This window comes from Perognathus longimembris, chromosome 3 (assembly GCF_023159225.1).
Source record: "Perognathus longimembris pacificus isolate PPM17 chromosome 3, ASM2315922v1, whole genome shotgun sequence".
In the NCBI taxonomy this organism is placed as follows: Eukaryota; Metazoa; Chordata; class Mammalia; order Rodentia; family Heteromyidae; genus Perognathus; species Perognathus longimembris.
Window position 1 is genome coordinate 86,507,580 of NC_063163.1, and position 20,005 is coordinate 86,527,584.

At 51.1% G+C, this 20,005-nt stretch overlaps 1 protein-coding gene across 12 annotated transcripts in view; it reads right to left on the reverse strand.

The window, feature by feature from the left end:
* Window positions 1-248: 248 nt before the first annotated feature.
* Window positions 249-20,005, reverse strand: part of Kdm2b (lysine demethylase 2B) — a 90,669-nt gene continuing 70,912 nt past the window's right edge. For 3 of the 12 annotated variants that reach the window (XM_048342982.1, XM_048342984.1, XM_048342991.1), the window contains 11 exons: window positions 14,221-14,445; window positions 10,144-10,287; window positions 9,068-9,154; window positions 8,632-8,901; window positions 8,310-8,423; window positions 7,716-7,754; window positions 6,890-7,569; window positions 6,115-6,278; window positions 5,864-6,025; window positions 4,556-4,774; window positions 250-1,760 (listed from right to left, as the gene is read on the reverse strand). In XM_048342982.1, coding sequence (XP_048198939.1) covers window positions 1,579-1,760; window positions 4,556-4,774; window positions 5,864-6,025; window positions 6,115-6,278; window positions 6,890-7,569; window positions 7,716-7,754; window positions 8,310-8,423; window positions 8,632-8,901; window positions 9,068-9,154; window positions 10,144-10,287; window positions 14,221-14,445 — 2,286 coding nt within the window. In that variant the 3' untranslated portion in view covers window positions 250-1,578. Of the gene's footprint in view, window positions 1,761-4,555; window positions 4,775-5,863; window positions 6,026-6,114; window positions 6,279-6,889; window positions 7,570-7,715; window positions 7,755-8,309; window positions 8,424-8,631; window positions 8,902-9,067; window positions 9,155-10,143; window positions 10,288-14,220; window positions 14,446-20,005 lie in introns of all 12 variants that reach the window. The other 9 variants (XM_048342983.1, XM_048342985.1, XM_048342989.1 and 6 more) reach the window with 7 other exon arrangements.

The following is a 20,005-nucleotide window of genomic DNA, read 5'->3' on the forward strand; positions in this document are numbered from 1 at the left end:
ACTTTAGCCATTTTGTCAGAATGGGAAATGTAAAATTAGACTTAGCAGGGTTTTTCTCTCGTCTCATCCTCAGATCCACTAGAGCAGTCATATTTGTAGAGAAATGCAAAGTTACAGGACTCTGTCTAAATAAGTCCGGTAAACTCTCAGGGCAGGGTAAAGGCCTAGGGGCTCGGAAGCCACTTGGCATAGGTGCAGTAAGAGGACATCAGGCGGGGAGTCTACTCCTGTTTTACAAATGGCTGTTGCGTGAGCTTCCCATTTTTTCACTGGCTGGACACTAATCTCTTTCTGAAAAGAAAGTCATGAACCACAAGGCCACTAGATAACCCAGAAGAGAGAAATTCTATGGCTTCATCTCAAAATGCTGCACGCTTGTGCTGAGACTCCATGCCGGGCTGCTGCGCTTCCCCCAGTGGCGGTGCAGCCACTCTGCGCTGCGCTCAGGAGTGTTACACCACACCCTTCCAAAACGCCAAAACAAAAACCCTCAGACAAGAAGAGTACTTGGGCTTTTTTTTGTACAATTATTTATACAAATTCAACAAAGCTAAAACCGAAACAGGGAAGGCCTAGGAAACACCACCGTACAATGGCACTTATGAATGCAGAACTTGACAACTTGTGAACCTAAACAAGAACTTAACTTATGCCTTGAAGGAGAAAAAAGGGAACGCAAGGCCATGTGGGACATCCATCTACTTTTTGACTCATGTTGTATAAATTAGACTATGTAGAATACAAAAGCTCATGCTGGAGCAAAACCCTCCTGAGTGCAAAGGCTCAAGTCTCAGTTGTGGAATTTGGAAGAAAAGATGAATTCTCTATAGAGGAAACTCAGCAAAGTGTCTTGACTATAATTTACATTTATTCACAACATGCTTGTGTAACTTCTTGCCATACAAAGTGGGCTCTCAGCTTCCAGTTAAGCATGCTTTTAAGAGGAAGGTCGCAGCCCACGCTGTGTGACCTGGGCACATCTGTCCACATCTGTCCATGGCTCTGTGCTGCTAAGTACAGGTTAAGTTCTATCCTACCTGAAGGAAACCAGGAAAGGTGGGTATCTCAAAACAATAAAAACACTGGTATGCAGTCAAACCTTGCATAAATAACCTTTAAACAATTTGTACAAAAATAGTTCTGCATAATGTAAGATGTAACAAAATCAAACTAATTGTGTCTAGACGGCAGCAGATGTGGTGTGTGGTCCACGTTATGTAGACGCCAGAAACCCTGGGACTGCAAGGAACATGGCGTCCAAAACAGACACACCACCAAGGAAAACCTCTAGGCTTGTAAGAGAATTTCTCCACAGTCTAGTCTCCTCTCTGCCAGGAATGACTTCTCTAAGCCGCCTCGGAAATGGTCGTGGTACAGTCACATTGCAGAAAGACCGGAGGTCGGGTCTGGCTCGCTTATCCCCCACGGCCTGGTGGGTGGCTTCTCCCTGGCAAGACTTGCAAACTGGAATCATCCTGTTGATCCAAGTTCCAAAGGGAAGGAGAAGCCTTGGTTTCTCTTGTAGTCTCCTTCCCTCCCGGCCTGAGGACCATCTGTATTTACACACTTGGCCTTGGACTAACTCAATTTTTGTAGGAGTTTTTCTTCCACTTGCCCAAACTGGACACTCACTGACATCTCAGCTATGAACTGCTCACAGCCTTCCTTAGTGACTTGCTTGCAGTACCTCAGGTCAATATGACAGATATTTCCACAGCGTTTGAAGAAGGACAGGCACTGGTCAGTGACCTTATTGCAGTCTGCAGGGGAAGCAGAAATGATGTGATATGAGAGACAGCAGACAGGGAGCACAAAGGCCCCCAGGGACAAACACCAGGCCAAGGGGCTACTGATAGCTGGTGCTCACTACCCCCACCCCCCATCCCGCTTTCTTCCCCTACCCAGCCCCCGAATCCCAGCAGGCCACCCTGCACCCTCCAGGCTGGAGGCCAAAGAGGGGATCCACCAAAGAGGAAACCAAATTTCTGGGCCTGTGTTTTTCCAAAGCACTGATCTACACAGACTGTTCTTTAACTGCTGCCCACAGCGCAGAAGCCCAGCTACCTGCCCAGAGCTACGGTCATCTTTAACAAACAAGCAGCAGCAGTCAATCTGAGGAAAACCTCACAAGAACACAGCTTAGAGAATTTAAAAACCAGGTGGAACCATGGGAAACTGCTGCCTAACTATTTTTGATCAATGTAAACAGCAGTTTCATATGGCAGATGCTACACAGCAGCCGAGGCTGCCAATGAGACAGCAGCCCGACAGAAAACGCAAGAGAAGAAAAAAAATTGAGGTGATCGATAAACAGTGGTTTGGGGTCTGATGAGCTTGTGTGGGAAAGAGAACTCAATTCTTTTACACAGCTCACTTAGCAACTAAACAAGCACAAGAAAGAGGCAATTCCTAACTAGAAAACCCCAAAAACAATCCATGCAGGAAAGAAAGTGTGCTTATAATACACACGATTTGGCTCAATAGGACTTACATGGTCATAATAGGGCAAATAATAGCAACCAAAAATGGAGCAGGGAGGGTACACAGCCAGCCCTGTACTCAGATGTGTCTGCATGGAAATGGAGGTGTAGGCGCACTATTTGGAAATGGGAGTTTAAGGAATGGTCCAAGGGAATGAGACCAGGTAGAGAAGGGAAAGATAAGGAGCTGCCTTGAGCATCAATTTTTTTTTTTGGGGGGGGGGGGGGCGGTTCTGGGGTCTGAACTCAGGGCCTGGGCACTGTCCCCAAGCTTCTTTTGCTCAAGGGTCACATTCTATCACTTGAACCACAGCACCACTTCTGGCCTTTTCTGTTTATGTTTTACTTTACTAAGAATGAAACCCAGGGCTTCATGGATGCTAGGTAAGCACTCTATCACTAAGCCACATTCCCAGCCACCAAAGAAATATTTATAAGATGAAGTTTTGCCTGAGCATAATAAATACGATCCTAACTTTACCTTATCAAAAGGATAGATGCTTCAACCACAATCATGGACCCTAAAACACACCAGCTGCCACCTATGTGTGTGACACAGAGACTTGCTAAACTTGCTATAAAAGGAGGTGAAAAAGACAAGAAATGTACTCACTACCTTACGTAACTGTAACCCTCTATACGTCACCTCGACAACAAAATTAAATAAAAGGAGGTAAGAAAAAACAAAACAAGTCAGGTGTGGGCAGCTCACCCCTGTAATCCTAGCTACTTACAAGGCTGAGATCTGAGAGTGGTGATTCAAAGCCAGCCTGGGCAGGAAAGTCTGTGAGAGTCCTATCTCCAATTTAACCACCAGAAAACCAGAAGCCCAGGTCCTGAGTTCAAGCCCCAGGACTGAACAAAAAGAGAAAAAGAAACAAAACACAGTGGGTGTAGACATACTTCACAGGTCTAAACAAGATTCCAAAGATCTGCTTACTGAGAAGAAAAGATTATCTCAGTGAATTGTCAAAAAGAAAAATTCAGAGGCTGGGAATATGGCCTAGTGGCAAGAATGCTTGCCTCCTACACATGAAGCTCTCGGTTCGATTCCCCAGCACCACATATATGGAAAACGGCCAGAAGTGACGCTGTGGCTCAAGTGGCAGAGTGCTAGCCTTGAGCGGGAAGAAGCCAGGGACAGTGCTCAGGCCCTGAGTCCAAGGCCCAGGACTGGCCAAAAAAAAAAAAAAAATTTAAAAAAAAAAAAAAAAAGAAAAATTCAAAAGACCATACACACACATGCACTCCCCACCCCAAAATACCCCAACTGCACTGAGATCTGCTCTCGACATCCCTAACCACCAAACCTAGAACCTAGGGAAAAGAGCCATTGCAATACCAAGTGCTCATAACCAGCTGCCTCAGGCCTTCAAGGGACAGCAGCCGCAGCCCAGCTCAGGCCTGGGAACTGATCTGCAGCACCGCCACTGCCCTGCCTGCCGTGTGGCACTGGGTGGCTGGGTGTCAGTGTCACCTAAATGGAGCCATCCCTTAGTATTTGGTCATTTTTTAAGGCGGGGGGGGGAGATGCCATTCCATCCTTTTTATTCTTTTGCTTTATCCAAATGTGGCATCCTAACCCAGCAGCCCTCCAGTGCTGGCAGAGTGGTGGCTGGCGGGGCAGGGGCAGGCAATGTGAGTGCCTCACCCCAGATCCTTCGGAAGTCCCAGCCGCACCCTCAGCAAGCGCAGCACCCAGGATTCAGTGCCATGTGACACGGGCGCAACAAGGAACTGTCTGAGGACTTCTTTCCAATGCCGGCGCCTTCAAAGCTGGGTCATGAGGGGCCCATGCACCCAACAAGGCAACACCACTAGTCCATGTGGCCAGAAGCCCTATCCAGCGTGGCCCCTACCCCCCAGCCTCCCACTGTCCCTGCACCCCGAGTGTCCTCCCTCAGGAAAATGGTCCCTAGCCCAGATTTCGAATCAGGAAGCACCATTTCTCACTGCGCTCAGCACTAAGTGGCCATCCGTGCAGTGGCAACAGTGACGGACACAACACATGTGTACCGCACTGCCAGTCCTCAGTAGCCATCGCAGAGAAGCTGGCAGGCCAGGCCCCACCGCACCTGAGAGGTTAATCTCGGTCAGGGAGTCTCGGGTGGTGGTGCCAACTGCTGTGAGCAGGTTGATGGACTGGTCAGTGACGTGGTTACAGTAGCTGAGGTGGAGCTTGGAGAGCAGGGGCATGTGGCGGATGATGAGTCGCAGGGAGGCATCTGTGATGTCCAGGCCAGCCAGACGCAGCTCCACAATGTTGCGCAGCTTGCTCCGATTGTCCATCTGACCTGGTGGGAGAAGCAATCCGTCAACCCGATCAGGTCATGTCCCAAAAGACCAAGGAGCTAGACTTCACATCTAAGAGTTAAGTCAAAAGTGCTTCTCCTCAAAATCGCAACTTTAGCATTAAAAGCCACAAGATTCAGGGCACAGTATGGTGGCACATGACCATAATTCCAGCAACTTGAGGTGGAGGTTGAAGGAATCAAGGTCCAAAACCAGTGAGGCAAAAGCATGAGATCCTACCAGAAAAACGAGAAGAAAAAAGAAAAAGGGAGTGTGGCTCCAGTGGTAGAGTGTTTATCTACCAAATGCCCTCAGTTTAGTCTTTAGTACCACCAAAAGATAAAACCAGACTCCATATCAAAGTGAGATTTCTGGGGGGGTGGGAATGTGGCCTAGTGGTGGAGTGCTTGCCTTGGTATACATGAAGCCCTGGGTTCAATTCCCCAGCACCACATATATAGAAAAAGCCAGAAGTGGCACTGTGGCTCAAGTGGTAGAGTGCTAGCATTGAGTAAAAAGAAGCCAGGGACAGTGCTCAGGCCCTGAGTTCGAGGTCCAGGATTAGCAAAAAAAAAAAGAAACAACAAAAAAAAGTGTGATTTCTGAGGCTAGGTATAGTGACATGCCGTAATCGCAGCACTTTGGAGGTGAAGGCAAAAGGACTGAGTTCAGGGTTAACTGTCTCAACCCCCAGTATCTTCCCTTAAGATTGCCAGCTTCTCTTGAAAAATCAAAAGATCATTAAACACAGCTCCCAGGCTCCCCAGGACCCCCCCACCCTGTCAGCAGGGGGAGTGACCTGGGCTGCTGTGCCCACCAGGCTGACCCTGATGCTTGACTCAAACAATGCGCCACAGAGGGTCGGGTATGTGCAGGCCCCGGGATGGAAACTTGGCCTGCTGGTGCCAGGCATTCCCCACCTCCTCCTGGACACTGACCCAAGGCTGGCTCAGGACACGGCAGTGAGGACTCTTCACTGTCCCTCAGGAGAAGGCTCAAGTAGATGAGCGATGGTGGTGGCAGACTGGACAACACAGCTCTACCACTGCCCCTGAGCAGGCCCCAAGCAGAGCCCCAGCCTGGGAACTCACCCGGCCTGTTATCTGTGGGTGGGGACAAGAGGTCCCGCATCTGGGCATCCTTTAGTCCTTCCACCCACTGGACGTCCAAGGTCCGGAGCAATGGACAGCTGGAGCTACAGAGGGCTGAGACAGCAATCCACGAGCAGCCAGACAGCACCAAGTCTCGAAGCCCTGGGGGAAGGCAGGCAGGGAAGAGGGTTTGGTCAGACAATATGCTCCCACCTCCACTACTGCACAGGGGGCCCCAGCCCACAGCTCACCAGGCAGCCGGTTAATGAGCCAGCTGAGCTGCTTCTTGGAGATATTAGTCCAGCTGAGGTCGAGGGAGATGGGCTGCCGCCGAATGATGCCACTGAGCATCAGGGGTGTGATGGACTTGCAGTGGTTCAGGTCGATACGGGTCCACAACCGCTTATCGCAGCACCTGGGGGCCAGGATTGCAGGGAGACAGCATCAGGGGGCTGGCATGGGAGGGTGCGGTAGCAGTAAGGCTCCCAGCACAGCTACTGCCCACAGCGGAGGCTCCTGAGCGCCTCTCTGCTGCCTTCTATTCTGCACCACTTCTGCTCTGAGTGCCACTGGCAGAGTGCCCACGGCCCCGGCAGCCACCTTCATGGGCATCGCTTGAGGGCCTTTGCGAGGCCTTCTACACACACCTCCAAATAAGCCCGTAGGAAGCATCATGCCCAGTCATAGGCGAGGGTAAGGAACTGACTACAGAGCCCCAAAGCTGGGAATGTCAGGCTGGGATTACAGTCAGTACTGGCATGCTCACTCAATCTCAACTAAGCCTGAAGACTCCATCTGATCCTTGTGAGCTTGCAGCGAGCCAAGTCTGGAAGGTAAAGGGGCTCCCCTCAACCCGGAGTGGATTGATTGTGCATGGCTGCAGCAACTGGAGACTGCGGCCAGTGACTAGGCTCTGCAGGGGCTCAGAAGCCCCACAAGTGACTCGAGAGAGCACAAGCAGGGTCGTGGGCATCCTAGCTGGGGTGTGAGCCTCAAGCTGGGCCGTGACCCGGGGCAGCCCCTCACCAGCGGTTCCAGGTCCTGCAGACCCGCATGCAGACACACAGGTCCTGGTGGCTGAGGTAGCTGAAGACGGCCATCCACACCTCCCTGTGCATGACGTGGGCTGCCCCGTCATCAAGGGGCAGCGAGTCGGGCGGGGGGCTGATGGGGGGCGGCCGGATCACATGGCGCTCCATTTGGATGCACTTGGGTGGAGAAACCGAGGGCGGGGGCCGGGAGATGACCCGGGGTGGGCTGCGCAGGCCGGGCCCCAGTGGGTGCCGCAGCTCCCGGGGTGTGCCATTGAGCCCCTTGCTGAAGCGGTGGGGGCGCTCACAGAGGCCCGGGGGCCGCTTGGGCTCCTCGTTCTCACTCTCAGGCTCCGACTTGATGGGCTGGTGGTTCTCGTGGGCCAGGCTGCTCTCTGTCTTCTGAATCTCATGGTTGAGCTCCTTACTCAGCTCCTTGCTCAGCTCCTTATTGGGTAGCCGCCGTTTCCGGCGCATCTTCACCTTCTTTTTCTCCTCGGGGCCCTCTGCCACCTCCGTGCTGGGCCCCGCCGTAGGGGAGCTGGAGCGGGAATGGTCACTGTCCCGTGTCTTCGGGGGCGCCTCGGGCAGGTCGTCCTCCGGCTCCTGCTTGAAGCGCCGCAGGGGCTTGTTGGCCAGTGCCAGCCGGTCCTCTGTGTTCTTCCACGATCGTCGCTGCGGGAGGACAAGGACAAAGGCACGTGGCTCAGCAGCAGCCCATGGCGCTCTGTGTGGCCCCCACCCCGTGGGCTGCAAGCTCCTAAAGGGACCTCAGTGAGGTGACAGGAGGAACGAGCCTGGGAGGGAAGAGAAGGGAGTACCTTTTTCCTGAAAAGCTTATCTTCTTTGCCAGGTTTTAGCTGTGATGAGGAAGAAAGGACAGAGCTTGCTCTCAGGCTCCAGGGCTGTGGCCCCTGCACCCGACACCCCTGCCAGCCGGCGCCTTTCCCACAGTGCCATCTCTTCCTCCACTTCTCATTGGTGGGTGGTGGCCCTGTCTGCAGCTTTCCAGGAGGAAGCAGGAAATAGGAGGACAGCGGACAGTTCCCACCCAGCTGACCTCCCACCCCAGAACGACCAGATTGCAGGTGCCCATTACAGCAGCCTGGCTTCCAAGCGAGCAGACATGGCCGGCAAAACCTGAACCCAGAGGGCGCCGGCGCCACCTTGTGGCCAGCGACAGCAAGGCCAATGGGTGGAGCAGGGACGGGAGATCCTGAGGTTCCCTGGATTCACAGTGGCAGTTCAGCTTTGATCCCAACCAACCAGGCTCTTACCACTGAGCTCCAGGCCCTGCCACAGGCCCGAGGCCAAGCCCCCGCAGTGTCTGTGGCAACAGGCTGGGAGTGAGGGGCAGGAGGGGGACAGCCTGGGCTCAAGTCCCCAGGGCCTGGGGGTGTGGGGTGTGGGAGCACCTGCTGCTGGAAGTAAGTGAGACTGGATCTCCACCAGGGGCTGAGGCTGCTGCCTAGAGGGGGCCTCGGCGAGAGGTGAGAGGAGGAACCGGGGGACGTTTGAAGCGTCGAGGCCTAAAGGGGGTGGGAAGAGGAGTGACTCGCTGATTTGTATTTCTTTTGGGCCGGGCTCTTAGGACGTAGGTGATCTGCTTAGGGCAGCCAAGAGGCCAGGATCCCGAGTTCTACCCATTGCCCACTCCCCACCCTTCAACCCCACCGCAAGACCAGCCAGGGCCCCCATCCGTACCCCCCGCCTGCAGCCCAGAGACCCTGTCCTTACGCGCTTGCGTCCGCTCAGCTCTTGGGGCTTCTCGTACTTCCGCTTTCTCCGTAAGTGCACATCATCAGACTTTCGGCGCAAGACACCATCTGGGGGTGCCTTCTTGGGGTGCTCGTCTGATTTGCGCCGGGGCGCCTCCTCGCACTCACTCCTCCGCTTGACAGGCTCCTGCCCTTCTTTATGGTCCCGGTTCATCTTCTGCTCCTTGAGTAAGGAGCCGGGCAGGTTGGAGGCATACTTAAAACCAGGGCCACGCTTTTGCTTGTAGGCCAAAAAGAGAGATGGGAACAACCCAACTGTATATCTTTGCACTCACCCTTCCTCCGTGCGCCCAGCTGCCACACCCCACCTGCCTGACAACCTGGGGACAGGCTGGTCCTGGCAGGGCCTGCCCGCCCCATTTACCACACCACCCCTCTCGCCACGCCACACTCACTTTCCCGGTCTTGCCAGCGTGGTTGCACTTGGGACACTCCCAGCAGTTGGGAAGCTCGTCGTTGACCACTCCCTCTGACTCCTTAATCTGCAAGAACACGTCCAGACTCAGCAGCAGAGGGAATGCGGCCCAGGGAAGGGGGACGCCAAGGGCATGGGGTCTCTGCAAGGCCCAGCTTATTGGAGATATCCATGCCCCCCACCCCGCAGGCCATGTCCATCCAGCATCTAGCCAAAAAATGTAGCTGCATGGAGCTGCTGAGACTTGCTCTGAATGAAGACCGGGTGCAGACGCTGAGCCTGACGAGCCCTCAGCCCTCCCCCCGTGGGTCAGGCCCTCCTCCATGCAGTGTGTGCCCATCTTACTGGCTCTCAGAGAATTGATGAAGGGACCTTAGGAAAGCGATCAGCTCAGGCCTGGCACACGCAAAGGACCTAGCACTTGGCTATGCCATTGACATGAGCTGGGGGAGAAGGAAAATAACCAGGCAAGCACAACAGGAAGGCCACGGCAGTGTGAACCCTCATTCAGAGGGGTTTATCTGCACACACGTGGAGTGGGGCCAAAACAAAAGCCTGCTTCCAGGCTGAGGCGGCTCTGGCAGGGCTGGCGCCATTCTCTTCTCTGGGCCGGCTAGCATGCACTCCTTTCCAGGTGCAACCTGCTGCTAAGCCAGCCCAGCACAGAGATCCCCCAGACGGCGGCTCTGCCTTGGCATGCCATAGGAACTGGCTCCTAATGGCACAGGGCGACAACCATCTGTCACTCCCGACCCACTCCTTTTTCTCCTAGAAGCTGAGAGTTAGGACGCCCACGAGAAGCCACCCAGACCTCTGCTCTGTCCCAGGTATAAACACAAGGCCTGTGTCTTCTGTCTGCTGAGATGCTGGGGTGCTGGAGCACTAAAGTGCTGGTGGGGGTTTTTCTCTCAGGGACACAAAGCTAGAGATCCTGCCTGGCCCATCATTACACGCAGGATCCTTTACCTCAACAGCAGAGCCTAGCCCCTCCCTACCATATCAGCATCAGAGGCCCTGGAGTTGGGGGCATGCCCAGGGCCCCCCTGGGGCTCCTACCTTAAGGCATCCAGGGTGGATGATCTCGTTGCAGATGGAGCACTCCATGAGCATGAGGTTAAACTTGCCCTCCTCCTCTTCCACTGTGTCCTCCTTCCCTGCCTCGCCACACACAAGGCACACGGCAGTGTGGGGCAGCACTGGCTGAGAAGCCCAGAAACACACAAATCAGCCCGGGGAGGAGAGACCCCATGGGGGTCAAGGGAACTGAGCTGCTTTTCTGGGCCCAGCCTGAAGTCAGAAAGCTAGCCCAAGCACCTTCAGCCACTCATTCACACGTACTGAGCTGTGACCTACCGGTGCCAGGTACTCTGTGAAAGCCAGGAACATAGCAATGAACGAAACAGATCAAAACCTCTGCTAATCCTCTGCTACCCTCAGCCTATCTTTCAGGGGAAAGAGACAAACAGGAAGAATAACTAGGCATGTGGCACAAGGAGTGTAGGGAAAGAGACCGGAGAAGGCCAGGGTTGGGGGTGTGGAGGTCAGGCACACAGTAATGAAAGGGGTCGGCCTTGTCAGCAGTCCATAGCTCTCAGAGGGAGGCTGTACAGTCAAAACTGTCTTCACAATAAGCTAGACGTGATTTGCCTTCTGTGCTGAGCTGCTATTGTACTGACAGGCTGTTGTCGAGGAGTACAGGCAGGTTCTGGCAGCTCTGGTAACTCAGGGCCACCCACATGAACACTGAAGAGATCACCAGTTCCACTGAAGAATGTCTGATTCTTAACTTTATGGAAACCTCGACCCGTGAGCACACATCCTTTCCACACAGGAAGTGTGCACACGGCACTTCCGCACGCAGAGGGACCGTTAGCAAAGGGAAAGTACTGTGACAGAGGCGGCTGAACTGACCACCTTCTCCACGGACCACCATGTCTACTGAAAAGGGGATGCCGGGAAAAGCAAAACCCAAACAGCAAAAGAACTGTCATTTCTAGAAAAATAATGAATAACATTCGACACAAATGACAAAATTCAAGCATTTAAAAGTAAACAGTAAGTTTTCCTTCGTTGGGAAGCCTTTTGGTGGACTGGCTTTTCTGATGAGACTAGTGGTGGTGATATTTAACAAACTTAACTGTGCGTGTGTATATAATATCATGACGGGCATGTGGCAATATTGAGAAAATAAGCCTCAGTCAGCCAGTGTTTTCCAAGCATCCATCATACAACATCCTGCAGGAAGAGTGAGCTGGCAAGGGAGAGATGGTCAACTATGGTAACAGTGTGAAAGCTCTTGATACTGTTTCAGATTCTGCTTTGCAAGCTTTAAGAAACTGTCTCCTCGGTTGGGGATATGGCCTAGTGGCAAGAGTGCTTGCCTGGTATACATGAAGCCCTAGGTTCAATTCCCCAGCACCACATATACAGAAAATGGCCAGAAGTGGTGCTGTGGCTCAAGCGGCAGAGTGCTAGCCTTGAGCAAAAGGAGGCCAGGGCAGTGCTCAGGCCCTGAGTCCAAGCCCCAGGACTGGCCAAAAAAAAAAAAAAATAGAAAAGAAAAAAAAAGAAACTGTCTCCTGGGCTGGGAATATGGCCTAGTGGCAAGAGTGCTTGCCTCACATACATGAAGCCCTGGGTTCGATTCCCCACATATATAGAAAACCACCACATATATAGAAAACGGCCAGAAGTGGCGCTGTGGTTCAAGTGGCAGAGTGCTAGCCTTGAGCAAAAAGAAGCCAGGGACAGTGCTCAGGCCCTGAGTCCAAGCCCCAGGACTGGCCAAAAGAAAAAAGAAACTGTCTCCCATGGAACTGTGGGGAGTATCACACTATCCAATGCTCTGAAAATCTATTACATTCCTCCTCCGGAAACAACACATCACATCATATCACATCACATGGAACACAGAAGTATATAAAAATCTAGGTCCTCTCTAATGAGCCAGATATGAGTTACAGAAAGAAAAGACAATGCCAATCTTCCTCTTGTTTCAGAAAATAGAGTTGGTCCTCAGGTCTCAGCCTCTTGTGTAGCTAGGACTACAGGTGCCCAACAAGACCATATAATTTTTACTAAACCACATTCTAACTCTGATTTTTGCTGGTTATCTCTGGAGATGGACTCTCTTGGACTTTTTCTGCCAAGGCTGGCTTCAGACCACGATCTCTGGATCCTGGCCTCCTGAGTAGCTAGAATTACACTTGTGAGCCACAAGCGCCTGACAACAGTTGTTATTACAATACTTCAGATAGGTCCTAAGTAAGATGGAATAAACACTCTGCTGATATGTGAAAAAGTCTTTATAAAATGGCAGATATCTGAATTTAAATAGAACATTGAAGATAAGAGTCAATCATCCAACAAATTCCTAAGGAACATCAGCTAAAGCTTGAAACCAGGGATGGAGGGGTACGGGGGGGTGGGGGTGGGGCAGCTGTTCCCCTTGAGTAAAATCCAAGGAAAAGATGGAAAAATTGTGAAGCATTATGTGAAACAGCGAAGGCTGGTGTCCAGGGCACTGGGATAGGAAAGGCAGGGGCCGCTGACATTAACACAGAAGAAATGGTGCAGGAGGCCTTGGGCCCAGAGCTGGTCAGGCTGTGGACGAGAAGCCCGGCCCCAGCACCAGGACAGCGTTGGCAGGAAGAGGGATGCGCTGTGACAGACGGGCAGCATATTGAAAGGACACCGCAGGCAGTGGAGATAAAGCCTGGGGGCAGGGAGAGGGAAACCTGTGAAGGAAGCCACACGAAGAGAGGGGCCAGGGAGCCAAGCTACAGGGCAAGCAAGAAGGGGTGGAAAAGGAGAGGGGCCTGCAAAGATCACACATGCGAGGAAGCACTCGAGGAGGCAGAAAGGTTGGAAGAAGAGTCAGAAGGGCCCGTGGGCCTAAGAACCCACAGGAGACTAGAGAGAGCAGAAGGGACAGGAAGCCTTAAGTAGCTCAGGTGGGTGCCCAAGTGGAAAGCAAGACCCTACTTCAAAAATGGTAGGCAAAAGCCAGGGCTGGAAGTGTGGCTCAGGTGGTAGGGTACCAGTCTAGCAAGTGCAAAGCCTTAAGTTCAAAAGACCAGTACCAACCTCTCCAAAAAAGAAATTGTGTCATACGTGCTAGCATGGATGAACGCTGAGGACGTCACAGTACGGCCAGTGAACACTGCAGGGCTCCACTATAGAAAGTGGACTCTAACCTAGAATGCTTAAATTCTTAGAAACTGAAAATGGAATGGGGGCTTCCAGGGGCTGGGTAGAAGTTGGTAAAAAGGGGGAGCAGTTAGTTGTCCAATGGCTGGCTTAAGTAGTATAAGATAAAAAGTGCATATAGTTAATACTATTGTAATGTGCTCATTGGACCACAAGTCACAGAAGACATTCAACAAGGTCCTAATGAAGGGGAAGGCCCAGGACCTTGAAGGGGCATCCACAGCTCAGAAGAAGGGGCTCACGTGCACCAGGATGAGTCTGTGAACCAACTTACCGGGGCCCAGGAATCCTGTTCCTCCAGACTAGCCAGCTTTTCCAGGGAGCATGGAGAACCACACTGGGTACTTACACCCCCGCCTCAGTTCAGGGAGGGCAAAGTGGGTAGGAGGAGGGAATCAAGCATGAACCCCAGAACCATGCCAAGTTTTCAAAGTCCACAGACACTGTCTGAGGCTGTGGCAAGCCAGCAGATCTGGGTCATTGTCTAGGAAGCTAGAAGCATCTGAGAGGTCTCTGCAGGTGCCACTTGTAGTATCATATGCCACCTCTTGTGTGGGGAAGCCCCCTCAGAAGAGACATTGATCACTCTCCCAGACCTCTGGCTCTGAAGGCAGGACAGGAAGGAAGGGAGGGTCCAGATCATCATGAACCAGATAATAAATGTTGGTGATGGGGTCACAGGCAGGACAGGTTGCCCTGACATCTTTAATGAGAGGGACTTCAAAGTATTTGGCCCTCTCAGGGAGGGAGGAGTTACAGACCAGCAGGCTGACCCAGAGCCCAATGAGGGGCTGAAAAGGGCCCTGCCTGAGTCTGTTCTTCCTACAGGGAGCTTGTTTCAGGGGTAACAGGACAGTAAGCCAAGGAGTGCAAGCCTGATACAGGCAGGGGGGGCCCTGGACCCAGGCTGGGGCGTTCACTCACCGCGATGCATTGCCGCATGATGCAGCTCTGCTTCATCCGCCCAGGGCCTCCAAACTTCTTCATGTCCTTGCAGAAGTGGCACTCTCCACACTCCGTCCGCAGGCAGGCCTCGCACTTGCGGCATCGCGTCCGGCGCCGGCGAGCTCCTGCTGTGGTGCGGTTGGCGGCCAATTTCACGGCGGAGGCTGGGCCCAGCTTGCCCTTGGGCCGACCCACTGCCCGGTTCTGCAGGAGAACCAACAGGACAGGTGAGATGGGAAGGAGATGATGTTGGGATTGTGCTGTATTCCCCCCAAGGAAGAGAAATTGAACTCCCAAACCTTGCTGTCTTGGAAGATGGCCTTATTTGGACACAGGGGTTTAGAGAGGTAATTAAGCTAAAGGAAGGACCCCTAGCACTGGTGTCCTGAAAGATGGAAATATGGACACAGGCAGATGTGCACGATACAACATATGTGAAAACACAAGGAGAAATGGCCATGGGAATGGAGTTCTGTCAACAAACAAACAAAACTGAAAACAACAACAAATGTCAAGGACTATAGGCCAACACCAGAACTTAAGAGAGGCCGGGAAGAATCCACCACTAGAGCCTTGGGATCAATTTGGGCTCTGCCTGCCAACACCTTGATCTCAGTCATCTGGCTGCCCAAAGTCTAAGAGAACAGTGGTCTGTCCCTAGTGATTCTCTCTACAGAGAACAACCCTGCTTCTGCCCGCAGCAGGCCCCGTTGCCCACTTCTTTAGCCTCTTCTTGCCTACAGTCAAGCTGTATCTCCTCAAAAAGACCTCCATCCCTTTACCCAGAATACCAGCCCCCCACCAGACACCTGGCCCAGCCCTGCAGCCTGCAGGATTTGGTTCACTTGATGCGTCTGTGCTGGGTTCAGGGCCCTTCCATGGGCTCTGCCCAGCACTCAAGAGCCTAAAGGTCCAAATGGTCTTCCTTCACAGTTGGCTACCATCATGGATGTTATGTACTCTCTATCTCCAAGAGATGAGAAGACAAGAAAGGCCCTATTTTCTGAGACCCCCACTAAACTTGTTTTCCTGTGATTCACATGACAGAAAAGAGCAACTAACATAGCCACAGTTCTGGCCTCCAGACATTGGCCACCAGCCCCCAGCCTCCTGCACAAGGCCGATGAGGCCTCTGTTTATCAGGGACCTAGACAGGAAGGATCAGGATGGCAGCCGATGTCTGGGCAGAGCACATCCTAGGCTGGAGTACCACCCAGAAGCACCCTAGCACCTGAGGCAGGAGCTGCTCTTCCCCATGCTTGATCTCCTCCTACATCCTTACTGTCAGGGCTGGACTGCCCCTGCCCCAAGGATAATGGCTGTGGCATGCTCACAACTTCACCAAATAGAAAAGTAAAACAATCTGTACCCAGGACATTTTGAATTTGAGATACAACTTAAGAGACTGTAGAGGGCTGGGGATATGGCCTAGTGGCAAGAGTGCCTGCCTCATATACATGAGGCCCTGGGTTCGATTCCCCAGCACCACATATACAGAAAATGGCCAGAAGTGGCGCTGTGGCTCAAGTGGCAGAGTGCTAGCCTTGAGCAAAAAAAAAAAAAAAAAAAAAGAGAGAGAGACTGTAGAGGCTGGGAATATGGCCTAGTGGCAAGAGTGCTTGCCTCATATACATGAAGCCCTGGGTTTGATTCCTCAGCACCATATATACAGAAAAGGCCAAAAGTGGTGCTATGGCAGAGTGCTACCCTTGGGAGAAGCCAGGGACAGTGCTCAGGCCCTGAGTTCAAGCCCCAGGACTGGCAATTAAAAAAAGAGAGACTGTAAAACTAAAAACTGCTGCTCAGTGAGTAAGAGAATATGTATACCAAGAGGAAGCATCAATGGTGAAAGTAGCAGGCCTGATGGGAGGTATTCTCTGCCCATGCACTACCTACGGACACTACATACATCTGCTCAGTAATAACCCTGTGAGAATTGTCTTAATGTCCTTATATTCCAGATAGAAAACTGAAGCAAGAGGCTGAGTGATTCACCCACGTTCAGTGAAGGAGGCCAGACTTCAAAGAGTTCGGCTACAGACTCAACACCCTTAGTATGAAGCAGAAGTGAGAGGGGCAAAGAGTACATTCACTCCGAGAAGCAGAGGCCAGGAAGGCATCCCCCTCTCCCACAGCTCTCCTCCCTACAAAGGACACAGGTCCCATTACCAGCAACCACATGGGCAGCTTCTGGAGGCCTCAGGTCCAGTGCAGAGAAGGCAGCGCATCACCCATCTCCAAGGACAAGATCAGGGAAGGAAGGGCTCACTCAGACTCAAACCCTTGGGACTGGCGAAACACTGAAGTCTAAAGTAATGTCAAGTACCAAGGGCCAGCAAGACCAGAGGCTCCCATCTTCCCTCACCGTCGAAAGCACATTCCCACCCAGAAGTACATTTCCCACTCACGGAAAACACTGCCTGGACCTCACTAGCTGAGACATCTTAGTAATGACAGAAATGCCTTGGAAGGCAGCCTATTTCCCAAGACCTCAATTCTCGTCCTCTCTATCTTAGATTGAAACTTAAGCTAGAAATACTTTTGCACTAGTAGAAACTGTAACACTGAATTGCATAGGATCCTGCCTGGCACTAATGATTCACACCTGTAATCCTAGCTACACAGGCGGCTGAGATCTGAGGATCTTATAGTTGGAAGCCAGTCCAAGCAAGACCCTAATATAGGCTTTGAGCAAAAAAGTCAAGCAAGGGGGCTGGGGAAATGGCCTAGTGGTAAGAGTGCTTGCCTCGTATACATGAGGCCCTGGATTCGATTCCCCAGCACCACATATACAGAAAACAGCCAGAAGTGGCGCTGTGGCTCAAGTGGCAGAGTGCTAGCCTTGAGCAAAAAGAAGCCAGGGACAGTGCTCAGGCCCTGAGTCCAAGCCCCAGGACTGGCCAAAAGAAAAAAAAAAAAAGTCAAGCAAGAATGTAAGACTGAGTTCAAGCCCCAGCACTGGCAAGAAGCAAACAACAATAAATAGAATTGGTCAAAGATCTAAACACTAGCCAGGCTCCAGTGGCTCACGCCTGTAATCCTAGCTACTCAGGAGGCTGAGATGACAGTTCAAAGCCAGCCTAGGCAGGAAAGTCCCCAAGCGACTTATCTCCAATCAATCACTCAAAACGAACAAACAGAAATGGCACTGTGGCTCAAAGTGGTAGCATGCTCAGGGACAGCATCCAGAGCCTGAGTTCAAGCCCAATGACCCAAAAAAAAAAAAAAAAAAAAAAAAGACCTAAACAGAGCTAAGACAACAAAACTTTTTTTTTTTTTTTTTTTGCCAGTCCTGGGCCTTGGACTCAGGGCCTGAGCACTGTCCCTGGCTTCCTTTTGCTCAAGGCTAGCACTCTGCCACTTGAGCCACAGCGCCACTTCTGGCCCTTTTCTATATACGTGGTGCTGGGGAATTGAACAGAGGGCTTCATGTATAGGAGGCAAGTACTCTTGCTACTAGGCCATATTCCCAGCCTGACAACAAAACTTTTTTAAATTTAATTTTATTGTCAAGGTGATATACAGAGCAGTTATGGTTACATATGTAAGGTAGTGAGTACATTTCTTGTCAAGCTTGTTACCTCCTTCCACAATGAAACTATTATATATATGAAAACCTAAGTATAAATTTTCATGACTATGCATCAGCCATCAATAGTTTTTAGATAGGCAGCAAAAAGAAAATAAAACATCAAATTTAAAGTTTTGTGCTTTTGGGCTAGTAATGTGGCTTAGTGGTAGAGTCCTCTCCTAGTAAGTCCTGGGTTTGATTCCTCAGTACCACATACACAAAAAAGCTGGAAGCTGCGGCTCAAGTGGTAGAGTGCTAGCCTTGAACAAAAGAAGCTCAGGGACAGTGCCCAGGCCCTGAGTTCATGCCCCAGGACCAGCAAAAAAAATAAAAATAAGATAAAGAAAGTAAAACTAAAAATGTTTTATGCTTCAAACGATACAACCTAGTGAAAATCCCCACCAAATAGTAGAGCATGCTGTCAGGTAAAGGACTAGTTCCCAGATTATCTACAGAACTCTAGTTGGATTGGTGTTTGCAAGCCTGTAATCCCAGCAGCTGGGCTCCACGGAGAGACTATGTCTCAAAAACAACCAAAAACACCTACAAGTGAATAATAAAAAGACCAAAGTGCCGATTTAAAAATGGACAAAGAACTTAAATAGCTGTTTCTTTAAAACAACAATGGCAAATAGACACAGGGAAAAAACTGCTCACCTTCACTAGGTAACAAAGCATGCAACCATAATCTGCACTGGGACTCATTCATGAACCCTCGTTCACACACTCACCTCACCTACCTATCCACCCTAAGTGTTTTCTGGCTGTGGATTATGTACCTGACTAGATGCTAAGTGCCAGGACAAGAGATGATTAAGATCTGTTACCTACTCTTAAAGACTTTACAGTGTGGAAGAAAGAAGACGTGATCACAAAAACACATGATAACGGTATTATAAGATAACATTGACAAAGTGCTACTCATTCTTTTCAATGTTTATATCATAAAAACATATGAAGCAGTTACTATTACTTCCATTTCCAAATGAGCAAACTGAGGCACAGTGCAGAAGTATTTTGTCCAATGTCACACAGCTAAGGAAGCTATGAACCCAGGCAGTACCTTTAAAGCCTAGTATGCTGGTATGCTGACCCAGGAAGAGTCAGGAAGGCAGGTTGGGAAAAGCACTTCAGATCACAACAGTGATTAAGTGTGCCTTACAGGAAGAATAAGACTCTGCTGGCCGGAGGTGGGAATAGGGTGAAGGGATACAGTCTGGGCAGAAGGAAGAGTAAGCTAGAGATATGAAACTTGAATGTGATGACACAGGGCCCCAGGTTCTACACACATTAGGGAAATGTGCCCTGTAAGATGGGAATATGGCTAAGCGGTAGAGTGCTTGTCTAGCATGCTTGAAGCCCTGGGTTCGATTCCTCAGCACCACATAAACAGAAACAGCCCGAAATGGCACTGTGGCTTAAGAGCAAAAAGAAGCCAGGGACAGTGCTCAGGCCCTGAGTCCAAGCTGGCCAAAAAAAAAAAAAGTTATGTGAAGGACTTGACACCTTGGAACACAGGACTGTGTTCTGGCAATAGTGTGGTTATGTCTTGGGCAACAATGTAAAAACAAGCAGAGATCAGCTGAAGATGATGTAGACATGAACAGAAGCAACAGACAGGATGACAGAAGGGGATGGTTCAGGAGGTTTTAGCAAAGACCTGGTTTTATACTCTGGTGAATGGCCCAAAGCAAGGATGCAAGCAGGAAAAATCCTGTAAGACTGAGATTTCTGGCACAGGCAACAGGAGGGACATGGGGGGGGGGGGGGGGAGAGAAGAAACATAATTCCAAAGGGGACACATGGAATTTAAGGGACCCACGGGACCACTAAGGAAAGTGATGGGAGAGAGCTAAGACACACATCTGAAAATCAACATCACGCAGTGTTAAAGCTAGCAGATCCATGAGGATGTCTAGAGGGAGGGTGCAGAGTGAAGAGCTTTTGGAGGTGCCCTCAGGAACGAAGCAGCTCACTGAAGAATGGCCAGACAAGCAGCAGCAGCAGCAGCACAAGGGTGTGGCCTAACAGCCAGAGACTAGTCTCAAGAAGGGCGTGGCCAAGAGTTTCCCACCAAAGTACCCCAACAACAGCTCCCCATGGAGTCCCACAAGCTCGCTGTTGTTCTTTGGACATGCTAATGTTGCCACCTGCTGCACAACAGCCACAGGTAGGACAGTCCTCAAATCTCTT